The sequence below is a fragment of the Zootoca vivipara genome, chromosome 11, assembly GCF_965207765.1.
Source record: "Zootoca vivipara chromosome 11, rZooViv2.hap1.1, whole genome shotgun sequence".
Taxonomy (NCBI): Eukaryota; Metazoa; Chordata; class Lepidosauria; order Squamata; family Lacertidae; genus Zootoca; species Zootoca vivipara.
In genome coordinates this window covers 1,535,585-1,556,563 of record NC_142594.1, presented here as the reverse complement: position 1 = coordinate 1,556,563, position 20,979 = coordinate 1,535,585, and the positions used below count along the sequence as shown (strand labels likewise).

The window sequence follows — 20,979 nt, the reverse complement described above, 5'->3', positions numbered from 1 at the left end:
CAGTTTGAATCCCCACGATGGGGTGAGCTCCCATTGCTCGGTCCCAGCTCCTGCCAACCTTAGCAGTTCGGAAGCACTTCAAAGTGCAAGTAGATAAATAGGTACCGCTCCGGCGGGAAGGTAAACGGTGTTTCCGTGCGCTGCTCTGGTTTGCCAGAAGTGACTTTGTCATGCTGGCCACATGACGTGGAAGCTGTACGCCGACTCCCTTGGCCAGTAAACTGAGATGAGTGCCGCAACCCCAGAGTTGGTCACGACTGGACCTAATGGTCAGGGGTCCCTTTACCTTTATGTTCTTTTAAAAGTGCACTTTTGTAGCTCCTAGTGGAGTTCCTGTTTAAAGTTTTTCATACAAACCCCTGAAATTTGTTGTATTTCAATAATGAAACAAAATTAGCCAGTATACATGTTATATCTTCTTATTTGGTGATCACTCGTAGCCAAGTAAGATTATCTTCCATAAACACGGTTTTAACAATGGGTCCGTAAGTGACTGTGGAGGCCAATTCTGGAGCCACATGTCCTTCCACAGTGGGGACATTGGTTTCCAGGCGGGAGTTGAACATGTTATATGTACCCTAACTGAATAGGTAGCATGTGAAAATTTCATGGTTTGTTAATGATTACAAGTTTGATTATAGCACATTGATTTCTGTAGTATGAGAAAACAAACGTATGAGGCTTTGGGAGGGTTTTCTTTTTACTCAGCCTCAGGGTTGTTGCAAAGACAAAATGGATAAGTGAGGGAATTACAGTGGTACCTCTACTTACGAATTTTATGTGTTCCGAACACACATTTGTAAGTCGAAAAAATTTGTAAGTCGAAAAAATTTGTAAGTCGAATCCCATAGGAATGCATTGGGAGAAAAAATTCGTAAGTAGAAAAAAATCCTATCTAAACCGCATCCAAGATGGCGGATGGAGCTCCATTTGTAAGTAAAAAAATTCGTAAGTACTGTAGAGTTATTTGTAAGTAGAGGTACCACTGTATGTAAATGACACTGATTAAATTAAATTTTAAACAGCACTGTGGTAAAACATTTGCATGTAACTTGCATTGATAAGGGTATCATTCAGTCTCTACCCTGTTTCTCATATTTTAAGACATACCCATAAAATAAGCCATAGCAGGATTTTTAAGCATTCAAGGAATATAAGCCATACCCCGAAAATAAGACATAGTGATAGGCGCAGCAGCAATGCCGGCCGCGGCAGGAGGAGGAGGGAAAAAATAAGACATCCCTTGAAAATAAGCCATAGTGTGTTTTTTTGAGGAAAAAATAAATATAAGACGTGTCTTATAATATGAGAAACACGGTAGTTTGCACTTCTGTACAGTATTAAAGGGGGGAGGGGGAGATGCTAGTGCATTTTGGAAGAACCTGAGACCTGACATTCTGTTTTCAGCAGGAGAAAACGAGGAAGTCCTGATTAGACAAATTGAGTGAAATCTAATTGCAAGCTTGATTAAGGATGTCACTTGCATAAAAGCATGAACTGGGGTAGTATTAACTGCCACCTCCAAAATGTGCTGCTTGTTCACTCATTTGAAATTTATTAGCAAAATGGTATTGTGATAGAGACTAGATTTACCTAAAAAAAGTACAACATAAAATGGCTCATCAGCATCTTAAGTTGAGTGTAGCTTTGTAGTTGGTAGACTGTAAATAAATTATATTGTCATAGAAGAGTATCTCGGTAGAACCACCAGGGGAAACATGTATATATAATGAAATGTGTGCTATTTTTCTTCATAAATACCTCTTTATTACAGACACTTGTTGTTCCTGGGGTACTTTTTAATCAATTCCTATATTGCTTTGCTCAAAACTTGCTCTGAGGAATGTTAGATGACTTGTTTATAAGCTATTCTTTTTTATTTATGTATTAAATAATTGCTTCTTTTTCTACAGTGGATCAAGTGTTAGCATAATTTTGCAAATGATCACATTGATATGTAAGATGTAATAATACTCTCTGAATACACCATCAAGTAGGTTAGGGCCAGTGGATCTGAGTTGTGGTATATGTGTTCAGAAGGAGACTTGAAAACACAAATCAGTAACTAACACAAAACAGTAGCTAGAAAGGGTTTTCTTTCATTGCTCTGCTACACGTTTTCTGTATTCAGATGAGTTCCTCCTTTAAAAAACTGCAAATAAGAAATAAGACACCACTATTGAAGTACTTTAATGCTTTCTTAACAGTGCAGCATAGGCTACTGGATCTATTACCATGACTCCTTTTGACCTTACCAGTTCTTGTGCATCTTCTCCTCTCTTGGTTTCTTCATTTCATTTCACTTGCGTTTTTGTTTCTGAAGCATGGTGGACATTCCATCTGTTTCAGCATTGAAAATATATGTTACTGGTTTACAACCTCTCTTGCACCTAAATTAGGTTGGCTACATATTTAAATAAATAATGCTTAATAAATTATAGCTGTAATAGATTGATCAAATTTACGTGAATGTGTGTTTAATAAAGTGATTGCACTGAAGAAGACGCAAACTTTGACTGTGGTGAAGTATAAATGGACAATAGAAAATATATTCCATCTTCTGAGACAGCACCTGCAGTTTTTGTAAATATAGTCAAACCTCGGTTCTTGAATGTAATTCATTCCAGAAGCCTGTTCAACAACAAAATGTTCAACAACTGAGGTGCGGCTTCCGATTGGTTGCAGGAGCTGCGTTCAGCTTCCAAAAAACGTTCAAAAACCAGAACATTTACTTCCGGGTTCTTGGTGTTTCGGAGCTGAAACATTCCAAAACGGAAGTGTTTGGGAGCTGAGGTTTGACTGTACTTTTTTAAAAATGAGCTTTTCTTAAATAAAAGGGGTTGCTGTATACAAGGGGTCGGCAAACTAAGGCCCGCGTGCTGGATCAGGCCCAATTGCCTTCAGGATCCGGCCTGTGGACTGTCTGTGGTTCGGTGTGGGGATTCTGTTCATTCGGGCTGCGCCATTCTCCCCCCCCCGCGTCATTCCATTTCCTCCCTCACACACACTGCGGCGGCGCCTCCACCCTCCCTCCTGGATTTCCCTTGCCCTGCCTAGAGGAGGAAGGGGACTGGGCTGAGCTGGCTGAGCGCCATTTTAAGCAGTCCCTCTCTGGAGCCAGCCCTTTCATGCCGCTCATGTTCCCTCCGCTGCTGCCACTGCCGCCGCTCTGGTGCTCCTGTGGGACAGAGAATGGAGTGAATCAGCTCGCTCTGCCTACCCATGAGAAGCAGAAGCAGCGGTGGCAGTGGCAGGTAAGCACTGGGGGTGGGGAGAACTACTTGCCCTCCTCGCCTCTTCTTCCAGCTCCCCCCCCCCCAGTGCGGTGCTGCTTCTCCGGCCTGCCACAAGGTCCCACTGCTAAAAAAAAAATCCGACAGTACAGTGGTGCCTCTGGTTAAGAACTTAATTCATTCTGGAGGTCTGTTCTTAACCTGAAACTGTTCTTAACCTGAAGCACCACTTTAGCTGCCACCGCGCAGCCGGAGCACGATTTCTGTTCTCATCCTGAAGCGAAGTTCTTAACCTGAGGTACTATTTCTGGGTTAGTGGAGTCTGTAACCTGAAGCGTTTGTAACCCGAGGTAGCACTGTACTAATTAGCTGCAGGGCAAATGGAGGTGATGTAGAAGCGCCATTTGGGCTGACTCTCATGTGCAAAGGGGGGGGTCCCTCAAGTTTAGATAGCAGTGTTACCTATCAAACCCCTGTAAATACCAAATCAGTCCTGAAATTATGTACCTATAACATATTTTGTGGTTTCACATAATGTTTGCAGATGAACTGCTGTAGGATTTGTTCAGACAAGTGATTTTTTTACATAGGGTGGCCCCTGACGAAGCATATTCTTAACCATGTTTACTAAGGAATGAGACTGCATTTATGTGGGGCTTCTGTTCCGGGCCCCTGTGTGTGTACATGAAATCACACATAATGGGGAGCACACTGGAGAGTCCTGGTGGCTCACGAGGAGAGAGCTCTTCGGGCTCTGGGGAGGGTCTACTTGCAAGCCCGGAGGACTCTCCAGCGTGCCCCCCATTTCTGGGATCCCAACACTGTACATATGTGTGGGTGGTCGTGTGCAAATAGAGTATGCACACATGGGGATTTGCCTGTACTTCTAAATCAGTCATTCTATTAATACTAGTGGAAGTTTTGTTCATTGATGCTAAAATTCACATGCACGCCCATCGATTCACATGCACGCCCATTGTTCAAAACCTGAGAAGTATGTCTCAGAGGACTTACTGGTACTGTCTTGTGTGTGCAGGATTGTAGCCTTCTATGCATATAACGGAGGCAAACTGACAATGGGCAATCTGTAGAAAGGTGTTTAGCTTCAAATTGGATGGGGACTGTGTGTGGAGATTATTGCATTGCAGGGGGTTTGACTAGAATCTAGATGGTCCTTGGGATCCCTCCCAACTACAATTCTATGATTCAAACCAATGTGCATATTGTCAGAGACACTTAGATTTTGACTCTTCATTGAACCCTTTTTGCATAAAATGTCTTGCTTTGCAAATACTCCTGGGTAGCCCATATACCTTTATGAAGTGTGAAAATGTGGGAAAGGGTGAGATTGGAACCTAATCTGGTCAGTGAGCAGAACAGTGTATTGGTTGAGTGTCAATTGAGCAGCAAATCTCCCAATTATCAGTACACTATGAGCTCCCCCCCCCATTAATGTAATTAAGAATGTCCTCTTTATATTATTCCAGGATGAACACTGTTAGTTAATTTTCTGGCCAATGTAACTGTATAGTTAACTGTTAGTTAATGTTCCTTAATTTTCTGGTGCATTTAAAATGTGAAATTATATGTTCTCTTTTTTTTAAAAAAAGCAGGCTGCGCTGAGAAAAAATGTGGTAAGCATCAAATCTTATAAATAATAGAGAGAACCTTTTTGTAGAAAGTAGCAAGCAATGCTGTGTTCAAAAGGCATTAGATTGCATGTTAGGCTTAATATACATGTCCTTGGTATTCATACTGTTCTACACAGTATCATGTGAGCTTGTACATGCAGTTCTGAAATCAGAGAAGCATTGCTCTGCTTCTAGTGTTGTTCCCCACCCCCTTTGGGGGCAGGAAAAAGAAAAACACACAGCACTCAGTTGTCTTAAACTTAAACTATATTAAGTTTGGTTCTGGAGTCTTGCATTCCAGTCTAAGCAACAGTTGCCTTACATAGGCATCAAGCACATAGGATATTTTATTCTGTATTTTCTAAACAAGGGTTTGAAGTGTATGATATTTGAGGCCAGCATTAAACATTAGAATATTAACAAGGGAGATGAAGTACAGTACACTCAAAATTGCCATGCTTCGACACTGGTATATTGTGATATTGGTTTCATAATTTTTTGACCTGGAAATATATTGTGAATCTCTCTCTCTCTCTCTCTCTCTCTCTCTCTCTCTCTCTCTCTCTCTCTCTGTGTGTGTGTGTGTGTGTGTGTGAGAGAGAGAGAGAGAGAGAGAGAGAGAGAGAGAGAGAGGAAACGCAAAATTCACTATGAAGGGAAAAACTTGAAGCCAGCCAATGCCTCCACATGGCTCCATCTTTATTTCAGACATTATATTGATATATCTGTATATCATGTTGTTAGCTGGTTTCTATCATGAAGAGTATCTATCACAAAGTTGAAAACCAGATATCTTCCAGCCCTACTGTTCGCCACTACATGGCTCTATCCTTATTTCAGACATTGTGATATATCAGTACATCACTGGGTTTAGCTGGTAATATATCGCGATGTTGAAAAACAGATCTTGTGTAGCCCTAATGAAAACCATTGGTTATGAGCATAGTTTAAGCTATTGATTATAAGTGTACCAATGCTATTGATTATGGGTTATCAATCTCGCACAGCCATTCTCACACAACCTGCCACCCAGCTCCTCTTCCCCTCCCAACAGGCAGCATTCTGTGGCTACTAAGTGTTCTCTGTCCTCATTGGGCTGTTTTTGTTTTTGTTTTAAAGTTAGTATTAATGCAAACCACAGGATCCCTTTATGTCTGCTGATGCTGCCATCTTGTGCATGGCTACATAAGTGGTGATAGTCAGAAAATTCGACTGGAATTAGTCCAGGATAATGATACTCCAATCCAGTTACATTGGCCAGGTGGTGTTGTCCATAAGAAGAGCCTGTGGGAATGGGTTAGCTTCTTGGTCTCACAGTAGCCAGCCAGATAGATGCTTGTAGGAAACTTGCAAACATGATTCAAGCACAAGCGTATTCTCCCCTTCCTTTGTATGTTTCAAGAGTTGTCATATACAGTGGTGCCTCGCAAGACGAATTTAATTGGTTCTGTGAGTCAGTTCGTGAATCCCATAGGAATGCATTGAATTTTTTATTTTATTTTTGCCCATAGGAACGCATTAATTTAATTTCAATGCATTCCTATGGGAAACTGCGATTCGCTAGACGAATTTTTCACAAAACGAATTCATCTTGCGGGGCAACCTCTGATCGCAAAACCCATTCGTCTAGCGAAAAATTTGTCTAGCAGGGCATTCGTCTAGCGAGGTACCACTGTATCTTCTCTCCATTGATTAATGAGGGCCACAGATTTGGATCAATATGTATCAGTCTTTTAGCCATAGGGAGGGTGCGGAGAATCCATTTACATTGACAAGTTGTCAAATTCCATATAGTAGGTAAATAATTTAGAATATTATTATCCTATGATAGTATACTATATTTATACAATATAGTACTTTCTCCCCAAAGTTTCTAAGGATTATAATAAGGATTCCTCAAATTTGGCCCTCCATATGTTTTTGGCCTACAACTCCCATGATCCCTAGCTAGCAGGACCAGTGGTCAGGGATGGTGGGAATTGTAGTCTCAAAAACATCTGGAGGGCCGAGTGAGGAAGCCTGGATTAGATGTTGCATATGTTTCAAAGAAGCATTATCCTTATTTCATCTCTAACAGCGTGTTGTCTTAGTCCCTTTCTGTACAAATGTTATGAAGTCCAATAAATTCTAAATATTGTTTTCTGTTGTATAAGATACAATTTAAAGTCAATTAACAACTTTGCTACTGAAACTACAGTCATACTTCGGGTTACAGACGCTTCAGATTGCGTCTTTTCAGCTTGCGTCCCACGCTGAACCCAGAAGTACCCGAACGGGTTTCGGTGCGCGCGTGCGCAGAAACACTAAATCACGCTATGCGCAGAAGCACTGAATCGCAACCTGTGCATGCGCAGACGTGGGTTGCGAACACTGCAGGTTGCGAACGTGCCTCCCACATGGATCACGTTCGCAACCCGAGCATCCGCTATATAACATTCACCTGAAGCCTCCAATTCTTTTTTTCATTCGTTTCTCCGAGTCTGCATATCAGACTGAATTATTGATACAAAGCAGGGCTTTTTTCAGGGAGAACTCGCCGGAACTCAGTTCTGGCACCTCTATGGTGGGTGCAAGTGCCATTCTAAGAGAAAGAGGGAACTGTTCATGGTGAGTTCCTGCACCTCTTTTGCCATAAAAATAGCACTTACTGTTGTTGTTGTTTAGTCGTTTAGTCGTGTCCGACTCTTCGTGACCCCATGGACCATAGCACGCCAGGCACTCCTGTCTTCCACTGCCTCCCACAGTTTGGTCAAACTCATGTTCGTAGCTTCGAGAACACTGTCCAACCATCTCGTCCTCTGTCGTCCCCTTCTCCTGGTGCCCTCCATCTTTCCCACTTTCCCATCTTTCCCTTATAAAGAGGATTTAACCAATTGTTCTAATGTCTGTGGATGCCCACGAGTTCTAGTGTTATATTTTTTCAAGTGTTAGAAACTGAGATATAAAAGCTAGGAGCCAAATGGCATCTGAAACCTAGCTTTCAGTCGCCATGACAATATGTCTCAGCACATTTATTTTTACACTACTGTATTACAAAGCAATTGAAGACAAGATGGGGGATCTAGCTGAAGATGGAATAAATGCTGTGCACAAAAGAAAAGTTCTTTTAAAACAAACAATCAAGGGAAAAAGTAGTCTAGGAGAAATGTGACTGCAGTTTCATTCTAGCAAAAGTAAAAACCAATAGTCTTTTACTTAATTAGAGTGGCTAGTTTGCCAAAACCTGTGTCTTTATAAATTTGTGAACAACTTCTTTGCATAGATGATTTATTCTGTTCTTTTTGCAATTTGTGTTGTTTGGAGGGTTGTAACCAGCCATAGCAAACCACAGAGCACAGTCGGGCTTAAGTTTAGGCACGAATAGGACAGTAGCATCTAGTGAACTGGGTGGGGATTTGAACCCTGGCTCCCAGATCCTAGTCCTGCAGACACTAACCACTCACTGGGAAGAACCTTTTTCTTTCAGTTTGCAGTCACAACTTCTGTGATCGGTGGAGCTGCCATGAGGGGCATTGTCTCATTCTGTCCATTCATGCCCACATCATGTGATTCTTTTCAGTTCTAATGTTTCTATTTCTGTAAAGGAAAGCACTTCCTGGTAAATGGTGCAGGAGCACTCACACAGAGATTGTTAACCCGTAACTGCTGCCTCCCATGTTATGTTTGCTGTGTTAGCAGCACCGCAGTGACATCTCTGGGACACAAGCCAGGGGAGTGTGGTATGGAGGGCCTGTCATCCAAGGGTTCAACCACCTCCCTAATTTGGTGCTATTGCAATACCATCTGAATGGGTTGAATCCAGAGTTTCTTAACTGGAGTTCTCCTTATTGAATATGACACTCGGGGTTTGGTAGCCCCTGAAGAGGGTGTCGGAATGTGCGTATCCGGGAAGGCACGTCTCTGGAATGGCATTCCCCTTCACTCCAGAGTGCCTCTCTGCGACACTCCTCCTTGGAAAAAGTGCACATAGGTCTTCTGGCATTTCGCAGCGAGAAGAAGAAGACACCCATAGGTCTAAACTACGTTTTATTCACACTACAGTGGTGCCTGGCTTTACGAATGCCTCGCACAATGAAAAACTTGCTAGACGAAAGAGTTTTGCGTTGCGAGAGGCATTGTAAGACGACAAAATTTTCTATGACCGCCGCTTCGTCTTACGAAGCGCGGCCATAGAAAGCGGCAAAGGAAGATCAGCTGTCAGCGCGGGAAGCTGACAGCTAATCTTCCTTTGCCAGGGGGGATAGAACCGAAACACGGCGGTGCGGCGGCTGCCCCTGCCTGTCTTCCCCTTGGCTCGGGGAAGACAGGCAGGGGCAAGCAGCGCCCGCTGCGATTTGGCTCTGTCCCCTGGAGCCACCGCACTGCCTCACACCACCGGGAAAGACAGGCGGGAGGTGGCGGGGGGGGGAGAAGAGAGAGACCTCCGAAGTTGCGCTCCGTGTCGGGGGAGGCAGGGAAGGCAGTGGCTGGGAGAAGAGAGCTTCTTCCCCCCGCCACCTTGCACACAGGCGGCAACAGACGGGGCTTCGGAGACCTTCTCCAAAGCCCCGTTGCATGCCGCCGCCAGTCCCCCAGAGCCTATAGGAACGCATTGATTACGTTTCAATGCATTCCTATGGGAAACTGGGACTCGCTAGACAAAAAATTCGTTACACGAATTGACCCGTGGAATGAATTAATTTCGTCTAGTGAGGCACCATTGCATATACAGAGGATCCAAAATCACGTCTGTGTTCTCCAGCTCAGGCAGAACAAGACTGTTGCATACTGCAGAACTGAAAGTAATACAACAATACATGCTCAGACGGAAGAGATAAAACAGTCTTCCATTCCCACACTCTTCTCAGACATCTCATGTGATTTATATCAATCACACTACCCAGCATCGGGTACTCAAAATCCTAACAGAGGGTTGGGGGGATGCTAGAATAGTGTGGGAGTCAGTGCAGAAGGCTAAAGGTAGCAAAGCTGCCAGCCTCTCCTCCCTGCCCCCTCTTCTGTCCCTAGAATTGGATCCATCATAAATGAGTAGGTGGCCAGTTTGTATTTTATCTGCTTTTTATTGGAGTTGTAATAAAGTACTAAATAGAGGAGAGTCAGGTAACCAAGTATTAAATGATTATCACTCAGCTTCTTCTTTTTTAAAAGAAATAGATAAAACTAGGCTTGTAAAATGATCAGTTGCTTAGCTGCTTGCAGCTAATACAAATTATTCCTAGGTAGCCAAGCAAGGATATTTAGTAAACAGAATGCTGGTTTGCTTCATGGTGCTCAGTAACTTATTTAATGCTGCCCATTTGAGTACTCTTTAAGTTGCATGAATAAATATTGGTTTGTGAACGCCAGTTTGAGAGTTTCTCTCATTTTTGTTTTGTCTTTATAAAGTAGCCATGAACAGAGAGATTATACCTTGGGGTATTTGTGTAGACCATAATCTTATCACTTACCCTTACCCAAATTCATATTTACTTTCAGTTTGATTATGTGAATTGAGAGTAAGCCCGTGGTGTGGTCCATCTGACTTGCTACTAAAATGCCTTGGAATTGTGTATCGTTGCACAAATTGTAGGCGGTAATTCACAAGCTGTTTCAAATCAGATGAGCTAATGTGGTTTAAATCCAGCTATTCTGATTTCACTGGTTTGTGTTCGATAATATGCTGATTAGTACATTGAGAACAGAATATCTGACCACCACAGGGGAGACACGATTTTAAAATAACCAGAGACACTTGCAAATGTTCCAGGACATCTTTCCATTTGGTATTAAAGCAAATATGTTACAGCTTTATATTAGTTACTGGTGAAATTAAGTGGACAGTTGAATAAACATCCCCCTTTCTCTTCCTCTGCAGGGTTTCTTGTGAGTCCATATCAGCCTGCATATGAAAAGAGCATCTCTTCTGAGTGACTGTGGCATAACTTGGAATGTTGGTTTGTTTCTGCCTCTGATGGAGGAATAACCAGATTTCTCATTCCTGCACTGAAAGACTTCACAGGAGATACAAAATGTCATCAAATCGGAGTCAGAACCCACATGGACTTAAACAAATTGGTCTTGACCAGATATGGGATGACCTTAGAGCTGGAATTCAGCAAGTTTATACAAGGCAAAGTATGGCAAAGTCCAGATATATGGAACTCTACACGTATCCTAACACATTTCTAAACAATCAACTATTAATCTTACTGTTGATGTAGAATTATTCTACATGGGCAACTTTAATTGTTCGCTTATAATGATACAATTTAATTAGTTTTTTTCCAACCAGGCCTTGAATGCCTGGGATCTCAATATTTGGGTTTAGAGAGAGAAAGGATGTTTGACTTCCCTTGAACCTCTGCTTGTGTTTAGGTTCACTGTTTGACCTATAAACTTAAATGAGAGACTTGGAGGCCGTTTGGCAAAACCAGAGTCTTTGGCTCGCCTTTGATATTCTGTAAAAATAAAGTTGTTAAATGACAGAAGTAGGAGGGTTATCCTCTTTGGTATAAATCTCATCCTAAATTATTCTGTCTTTGTTATGGCATGCTGCTTCCGAGTTCATGTAGGTAGGAATGGTTGTTGCAAGATGACAATGCTCTGGTGACAACTTTGTGAGTAAGCAATCCAAATATTTTACACCAGCTGCCTCCATTTTTACTTTTTTGTAAGAAGGAATGGTGTTTACCAGAGAGCAAAAACTCCATGCTTCATGGAGTTTTACAATCTAAATATAAAAAAGAAACTTAAAATAAAATTTAATATTGAATTGAAATTCCCTATTTGTGTTGCAATATTATTACTAGAATTCCAAATAGTAACATAAAAAAATACTTCAGAGCTGATTAAAGATAAAAAGATGGCAAATACTTAAAGGATATTCATATTTGAAATCCAAACTTCTTTGCTCAGATATTGAGGATTTTTATTGTAAGCAGGCAAAATTTCGTATTTGACAGCCTGGTTTTATGCATATTTACACAGATGCAAATTCCACTGAGTAAATAATGTGCATAGGATTTTGTCCTTAGAGGATTATCAGGGACATATTACTAATGTGCTATCTAGCTTCTAATTGGACAGTGTTAAATTTAGGATAATCAGCATCTTGCATCAGAGTTGGAGTTCCAATATGTGCTGCTTTTTGGCACAAATCAACATTCATAGGACTCCTTGGAATTTCTGGCTTAGTTGCAGTGTACTTCGTTGCTACACTGCAGATAGATTACATGTTCTGTTGTTTTGAATATCCTTGTGATACTAGGATTGTTTTGTTTTTAAATCAGTCCTTGTGACATTAACTGAGGCAGAACAGATGGCAGAAGACTGTAACATCAGTTGCACAAGTAATTGATTTGGATATTTAATATAAAAAGTTTTATAAGAGCAGTAGTCTTAAGTGTGTTAGCATTTAGATCGAAAATGCCTTGAGCAGCTTTTGTGTGAATGGTGCATGTAAAGCATGGATTGTCTGATTTGCTTGCTACTTTTTATGTGCCTTCTAGGTGATTTCCTACATGCTTAATCTTTCTGTATTTTCCTTACTGGGTAGCTGGCTAACTGAAAACCACTTAATGGGTTATTTACATCTTAATCCTTTCATCCGTGGTTTTGTTCACATGGCAGGCATGGCAAAAATTAGCTTAATGTTGGTTACAGTAGGAATGATTGTTGAGTAGAGTGGGATTGTTGTATAGCAATGATTTTGAACTACAGAACTAGTTCAGTGCAATCAAAGGGTCTTTAGACTTTTTCACCCGTCCTCCATGCCAAATGACTACAAGTCTGTTGTCAGAACCACAGCCTCTTTCCATAAGAGCAAATTAAATATTTGGGGGAAAGTATATTGAAACGTTCTCTGATCATCTGTTTCCATTTATATTTAAGCCCTTTGCCATAGTGGTGTGGGTAGGAATTGGAAGAAACAAAGTCTGTTTTTGAGTCCCAGCGGCACCTTACATCTCTTGAACATGCATTGGCTCCGGACTTCCGGAGAGGAATGATGGTGGACTACAACGACTGCTGATGCTCCCATTGATACAAATATTTATGCAGTGATTAAAAGTAATCAAGGTATAAATCTTGGTTACCAAACTCCATTTTGAAATAAGGGAGGTCAGGGATCAACTTAATCACACCAGAGACAAGAAGTTTTCAGGGATGGAAGAACATCTTGAGCGAGGAACTTTCATTGGGCCCACACACTGCATAATTCAGGGCACCAGGTCAACAAAACCACCACCTTTTGATTATTTCAAGACTGGAATTAAGCACAACTTGGATTTTCTATCTGCCACTTGATTGGCATGCAGAAAGCAAACAGACTGCTGGAGGGTGAAAAAGTACTGATCAACAGGCTAAGGAGCAGACTCAAAGGCTTATTTTACTGGTTACTACAGAAGATGATAACACATGAGGCAGCTCTAATTGGTATAAAATCTTTTATATTACCTGTGATTCTCTGGTCTTTGGGGGGGGGGCGGTAATGATTGCAAAAGTGAAGCTGCAGCTAATCAGTGGGGAATGGAATGCTGGCTTGAAGAGACAGGCCCAAATTTCTAGAAGCAGAGACTGCCAAGGGGGAGATGAACAGCACCCAATATGGCAAAGATACTGATGAATGCTTCATCGATCAGTGGCTTCATGCGGCAGCTGTTAGATGAACAGCTGACACAACTTGAGAGATGTGCAGAATGGTAAATGCATTTCCAGCAAAGAAACAACAGGTTAAAGAATGCACAGAACTTGTGGGAAAAGATTTTGACCTAGGCCTGCCTGAACTTGAGAAGACAAAGGCAAGCTGGGTAACAGCAGAAGTTGAAACTGAGTGGATAGCCATAGAGCTCTCTGGAGGACCGAAACTGTTGGGATGCTGGAAGAGATGAATGGAATCAGAGACAGTAAGAAACAACAAGATGGCAGAGACAGAGCTTGAGAGAGAAAGGGCCTTGTGTACAAGCTGAAGTGAAGAAGAAAAGCCTCCAAACTTTGTGAATGAAAAAAAGGGGTGTGTGTGACTTATTATCTAAGATGGAGAAGAATGGCTAACAGGAAATGGGGCTGGAATACTGTACATGGAATTGGGTACAATTTAATGATGACTAGAGAAGTAAATAATTACGGACTATTACAGTGATACCTCTACTTATGAATAACTCTACTTACGAATGTTTCTACCTATGAACAAAGCTCCGTCCGCCATCTTGGATGCGGTTTAGATAGGATTTTTTCTACTTACGAATTTTTAGATAGGCTTCGACTTACGAATTTTTTCTCCCAGTGCATTCCTATGGGATTTGACTTGCAATTTTTTTCGACTTACAGATGTGCGTTCGGAACGCATTAAATTCGTAAGTAGAGGTATCACTGTATATTGTTTAGATTTGTTGGAACCCTTGGAAGGAAATTCCTCATATTGGATCAGAGAAGGATTATCTTTGATATTTAATAATAATAAGAAGAGCCTCTCTTTGGACTTTTTGGGTGGAATAAGGAATGAATAATCTTGAGATGTCTGGGGCTGAAATTAGGAGAACACCGACTAGCAGAGTGAGAAACAGCTAGATGTTATATTGGAGTGCACATTTTGAATCCTCTTCAAACTCAAAACTGACATATGGAAGTCCTTCTGATTTCTTTATTATTTTCAGTTCATATTTCCAATCTTCAGAAACAGAAATTATGCCTGATCTGGTTACAAACTCTCTAATTCTTCATATCTTAAAACTCATATATCGATTTAAGAAAAAAACCTCTGTCAAACTTCTTATTCCCAACCTTATATTTTACGCTCTCTTCAATGTTGACAGTTTTCAGCCTCAAAGAGGTAAACAAATTCCATCCTATTGTGATGTCATAATGGTGGCTCGCTGATCCCTCCAGGGTCCCGACTCCAGCTCCCAGGGGCACTTTCCCCAGACCAAATAAAAGAACCTTTATAGGGATTTTGCGAAGTTCAACCTTTTTCCCCTTGACCCTGCCTTAGGGGGAAAGTTTTAAGTCCGATTTTTGGTGATTAAAAACTTCCTGTCATCTTCCCAGCTTCGGGCAAGTTAACTGTGTCTCAATTCGCTCAATGGGGGAAATCGATTTCCTCTTTTAATTCCCCCCCCCCGTGTCCAAATCTTTTGAATTAAAACTTTTTTAAAAAATCATTTTCCTTTACTCATGGTGCCCTATGTTTTCAAATCCTTTGAATCTGGAAAAATCCACTGCTCCACAGGCTGCCATCTCGGAGCTTCATGTTGCAAGGGTAGCAGATTGACTCAAGGCACCATGTCTCAACTCTGCTCGCTCTCGGCTCCCTTACTGGGGGGTGGAGGAGACAGAAAAAGGTGCAGCTGAGTCCCCACGTCTCCAGAACGCTCGATCTGGAGGTCTTTTGGGGGTCCGCGGCACTCTCACGGCTCCCCCCTCCCTCACAGCGCTAGAGAATCTCGGAGCTCGAGATTCTCCCGCCGGTCAGCAATGGCGGTAGACCGGAAGTTGGAACTGTGGTTTTTTAAGGGTGCTGGGAATTGTAGTTCTGGCAGATGTAAACTGCAGTTTCCAAGATTATTTGGGGAAAGCCATGTGCTTTAAATATGTTTTAAATGTACAGTGGTACCTCTACTTACGAATTTAGCAATGTTGGTTTGCTGTCCCATGTTTTACTTTCCTTGGGTTTTCTGTTAGTTCTGTTGGCTTCTATTTAGGTTAACATATTCACTGACTCTTCTCAGTGCATGTAAATTTATTGTTTCTTCCTAAGATAAATTAAAGTTGGTCAACAAAGCTGAGACTGTGTTCAAATCAATAGTATATAGAGAACTCTCTTTGTGAATTGGAACTGGAAGGTAACATATCATTGCTGTAGTTAAAAGCAAAAGTAATTATCCTCAACAGATGTTCATTTTATTTCCTTCTCCAAAAATAAGGTAAGGCAGGTTTTCCCTACATCCTATTTCCATAGCTCTCTTGCTGTTAGAAAACATGCCCCAATCTAAGTCTGCCATACTGTAACCTTCTAAAAGTACGCCGTTGTATGAATCAGGACATCCACCTACTTCAGCTCTTCTGCAATAAAGGGATAGTGCTGACTTACCTTTATATATGACTATTTTCAAGATTTAAAAGATAATGTAGGTGAACCATTTTGAATATTTGAAAGTATTAATTTCACACTCGTTTGTTAATTGATTATAGCATGTAGTCTACACTGCATATTCCTTAACTATTCTACCAGTCATGTTTATAACTACTGTACTAGTGTCCACCAGTCTAATCAAGCACGAGGGGCTGGTGTGCCGACTTCTAAGTCTAAAAAAGGCCAAACACCTGGAGGAGCTCAGTTTGTTGGCTTGGAACTGTACAAGCGGCTTAAAGAATTTCTGAAGAATTACTTGACAAATCTTCTTAAGGTAAGACAGTAATTGTATCAGCTCAAAAGCTAAGGCTTTAAGGTAGTGCACAAGTTGCCTTTAAACCTCTGTGGAGCTTTTTGCTGTCACTTTTAAAATACATGTAATTATAAGGTGGAAATGATATATATTGTAAAGGTCAGAATAATGATCTTCTTGATAGCATATAAGTATTTTAAAGACATTTCTAGGCTCCTCTTCAGTAAAATTCAGGGTTGCATGCAATTAGAATGAAGAAATAATACCAGAAATGTTGTTTAAATAGGATTACAGATAAAATGCCTAAGCTTTTAATATCAGTATTCTTATGAAAATTGTAAGAGTTGCAGTAATGCATTAAACTTTAAGCCTGACTTGATGTTGGCTCTGAGGAAATTATTTGAAAGAATAATAAATAGCCAGCCACATATTGAGAAATGGCTGATAACTGCCTGAAGTCAGTGGAGGGGACACATAAGGTTAGGTCACTTTGATCCAACAGCGTGTTGTGTGGATGGAAGTGAAAGACAGGCAATCTGTTCAGAGTCCCCCTTCTGCAACCCTTCATACCAAATCTTAATTTCTTCCAAAGGGTCTGACAGCCCTGTTTAAGGCCCGAACTGTGGAAGGGTCATTGGTGAAAAGCACCTTCCCTTACTTCATGGGAGATTGCTAAATTAAAGATTATTTTGTGAATGGAGTGAAATAAAAGCGGTTGGTGTCAGTGGGTGATAAGCCTGAAGTTATACAGATTTTTGCCTTTTATTATTTATTTAAAGTATCTACTTCCCGAGGCTTAGAATCATAGAATTATAGAGTTGGAAAGGGACCCCAAGGGTCCTCTAGTCCAACCCCCTGCAATGCAGGAATCTCAGCTAAAGCATCCATGGCAGGTGACCATCCAACCTCTGCTTAAAAACTTCCAAGGAAGGAAAGTCCACCACCTCCTCAGGGAGTCCATTCCACTGTCAGAACAGCTGTTACCACCTGAAAGTTCATCCTGATGTATATGTCAGTTTGCATTTCTTAGTGCAGGAAGTATTGATTTGATGTGTAGAGGATACTTCCTATTCTACTTAATTCAAGAGGCTTCTGGAAGCTTCTCTGTGTGAAAGAAACAAGCAGAAGGTTCATGATGTTTGGGTTATTCCTTCAGAGAAGCTGAGTACAGCTGACTTACACTAGTTCTCTTATCTCTTCTGTCCATGTCATGCTGACTATAAAAGTAGGGCCAGAAGGAGCCTGGATTTCACTTTCTCTTTCTATCTCTTCTGCTGTGGTTTCTGTATACAGCCATACCTCATGTGTCCCCTGCGGGTTGCGTTTTTCCAGGTTGTGAATGCGGCGGACCTGGAAGTGTTTTTTTCTTTCGGGTTTCGCTGCATGTGCAGAAGCGCCACTCGGGTTGTGGACTTTTTGGGCTGCAAATGGCACCCCGGAATGGATCGGGTCCGCAACCCAAGGTACCACTGTATAGTGTTAAGGTTTAGACTTATTATAAGTTATTATAAGTCTAAGTTAAGTCTGCTACAACTGGATTTCCTATGGACAGTGCAAATCCTGAATGTATTGGATTTGTGACCCATTATGCTCATTTGCCTTCAGTAGCAGCAAAGCTCTGCTGAATGAAATACTATTGCCTCTGGTCTACTTTTTGGGAATCCTGCAACGTGTTTAAGTTTTTACTCTGCTAACTATACATTGAAATCTACTCTGGATCAACAATATTGCCCAAAGGCCAGGCAGAACAGCTCCGTCTTGCAGGTCCTGCAGAAAGATGTCAAATCCCGCAGGGCCCTGGTCTCTTGTGGGAGAGTGTTCCACCAGGCTGGGGCCACGGCTGAAAACGCCCTGGCTCTAGTCGAGATCAGTCTAATTTCCCTGGGGCCTGGGATCTTCAAGGTGTTGTTAGCAGACCGTAAGGTCCTCTGTGGGGCATACCAGAAGAAGGCTTTTGCTTCCTGCTTAGATTATTCAGAGTTCCCCCAATTTGGATGTAATGAGAAACTCTCTACTGTATTGGTTTTAAGAGCAGGTGCCTTGTGCCGCTACTGCTTGGGCCCATAGCAATCGTGGTTTGGCATAACACCTGCTCTGGGCCTGCCAGTCTCTGGAATCTCAGATTCTGAATTACAGTGCTTGGCGCCTCTCGTTAGTCCATAGCAGGGGTCAGCAACCTTTTTCAGCTGTGGGCCGGTACACCGTCTCTCAGACCATGTGGTGGGTCAGACTTTTTTTGGGGGGGGGGGAAATGAAAGAATTCCCATGCTCCACAAATAACCCAGACATGCATTTTAAATAAAAGGACACATTCTACTCATGTAAAAAAACGCTGATTCCCAGATCATCCGCGGGCCTTAGTTTGCCTACTCCTGGTCCATAGACTGCTCTGAAACATAGTATTCAGCAATAGGATTAAATAGGTACACGTTGATCCCACCAAACATTTTTTCAAATGCTTGTCTGTTCTTCACAGACCTGTTCCCAGCAAGCTTTTGCCATTCCAGTTGGAATGAATTAAAGAGGCACTTTCCTAAAGATGATTTAAATTGAACTGTCGTTGTTCTGCTCAGGTACAGAAGTATTAAGATGTCTGTTGTCTCTCATAAAATTGGTGCTACCTTTCTGCCCAGTGGGTGCATTCCCAGTGTCAATTCGGAGTAAGCCCTCTGGTCTTAATTATAAGAACAAAGAAATGCTTAACGTGGAGAGTGGGGTTTAAGCACATAAATAATATGGCAACAGTTGCAGAAACATCTCTGGCTATCTGAGATGATGGAGAGTTGGAACTGGTTTTCCAAAATTATAAAAACTGAAGAAATTCTATAAGCCTATGACTTTGCAAGAAGCAAAGATGGACATGGTCTCATGCCTTGGAAAATGTGTCTCCTTCTGATCCAAATCACTGTGAGAAGCAATCAAGGATTGCTAAGGCTCCTGCTGTACTCTGACCTCGGGCATATCACCGACGTCCTGCTTGTGTCTGGCATTATGCCCCCCCCCCCGCATTTCTCTTTCAGGATGGTGAAGACTTGATGGATGAAAGTGTGTTGAAATTCTACACTCAACAATGGGAGGATTATAGGTTTTCAAGCAAAGTGCTGAATGGGATTTGTGCCTACCTCAATCGACACTGGGTTCGTCGTGAGTGTGATGAAGGCCGCAAGGGAATATATGAAATCTATTCAGTAAGTATTCCAAGAAGGTGGTAGCTTTCAATGGAAAAGTATTTGTGGGGTAACTTGTTTGTTTTTAAATGGGTAGACACAAGAGCTTTGTGTGGCTTTGTTTCTACTACGGCATCACATAATTTTTTTTTATTATGAATGCTCTACCGCTATGAAACATGAGCGGTTAGCCTGTGGCAATCCACAAGTTTTTGGGCTCATCCCTGATCATTGGCCATTCTGGCTTGCACTGATAGGGCTGGAGTTCAGCAACTCCTGGAGGGTCACACTTCTGCTATAAAATAGAACATGCACTACTGGCATGAGAGGGGCAATTATGTTCCTTGTCTTCTGGACCTCTCAGTGGCTGCATTTGAACATCATTGGGACCTCCTGTTGAATCTCTGGGTAATTTGCAGAGTTTCTGTATCTTGGCCATTCACTGATATGTGACAGTAAAAGAGTCTTGTACTCTCTCTCGAAAAATAATAAATGCATTATGGCATAGGTTTTGTGCATGAAGTGCCTCCGAAATTAGGCTGGAGAAACAGAAAGCTTAAGGGAAAGGCCACAATTGGTTTTTTCTGTGAAAGTGTAATTCAGACACTGAAAACAATTTCCTGGACATTTTAGTAAGCATACATAGGATTGTACTACAAGCTTATGCTCACTCCCTTTTCCTTCTCCTGCAGTTCACTATTTTGCACCTGATTGTAGGTGATAGAACATCGGGTTCTAATTAAAAACAAAGAAACCCCACATTCCAGAAAGCCTGCAGTCTGTCCAGCCTTGCCCTAAGGCAGAGGTGTTGCTCAATAAGTCCACTTAGTAGGCAGCCCCCATACAGTTTTAAAGGACTTGGGAATCCCTTGAAAGACAATGCTCCTTAGAAAATGTTTGTTGAAAGAAGAAAGTTCTGAAAAGCACAGTGTGCAGCGCAAGCTATGTTGTAGACCTCACAAACTTCTATTTTCTTCTGTTAAATCCTAGCTTGCCCTTGTCACCTGGAGGGACTGTTTGTTCAGGCCTTTAAATAAGCAGGTAGGTATTTGCAGTGATTCCTGTATTTTCTTATAAGGTTTGCCTTAATTATTTATAGGAGTAATGGATTATTTATAGGACTAATAGTATATATATATATTTCCATATTCCTTAAGTAAAAGTTATAACTTGTCAAATAAGTCAGTATCTTGCCCAGAAAAGAGATATGCAGAATAAGGATTAGCTGGTTATATCCTTGCACACCTAACCTCTATCTTTGCATTAATGTTAATGTTCTCATTTAAATCTTTAAAAAAATTGTCTGCTGAAAAGTAGTTTATCATTATGCATATAGTTAATAGCTGCCTTAAAAAGTAGTTAATTGCATTTGATTGTACATAAGTATTCTGTGTTATTAATAGCATACAATAATGTTATATAAGTTCATAGTTCTAACTATAATGTTTTAAAAACAAAAAACAAATATGTTTTATATCATAGGCATCTTGATAGCTCCTGATACCAGCATACTTTGGAAATGCATTTTTAATCATTTTACTTTTCAGTCCTTATATCCCTATAGGAAGCTGTAAGAATGAAAGGGCTG

General features: G+C 41.3%; 1 protein-coding gene across 1 annotated transcript in view; it reads left to right on the top strand.

Annotated features, from left to right (window-relative positions):
* CUL1 (cullin 1) overlaps positions 1-20,979 on the top strand; it is a 47,229-nt gene that overhangs the window by 1,221 nt on the left and 25,029 nt on the right. The window contains exons 2-5 of the mRNA XM_035101380.3: positions 10,719-11,012; positions 16,071-16,245; positions 19,245-19,412; positions 20,382-20,432. Of these exons, the coding sequence (XP_034957271.1) occupies positions 10,873-11,012; positions 16,071-16,245; positions 19,245-19,412; positions 20,382-20,432 (534 nt within the window). The 5' untranslated portion in view covers positions 10,719-10,872. The remainder of the gene's footprint in view (positions 1-10,718; positions 11,013-16,070; positions 16,246-19,244; positions 19,413-20,381; positions 20,433-20,979) is intronic.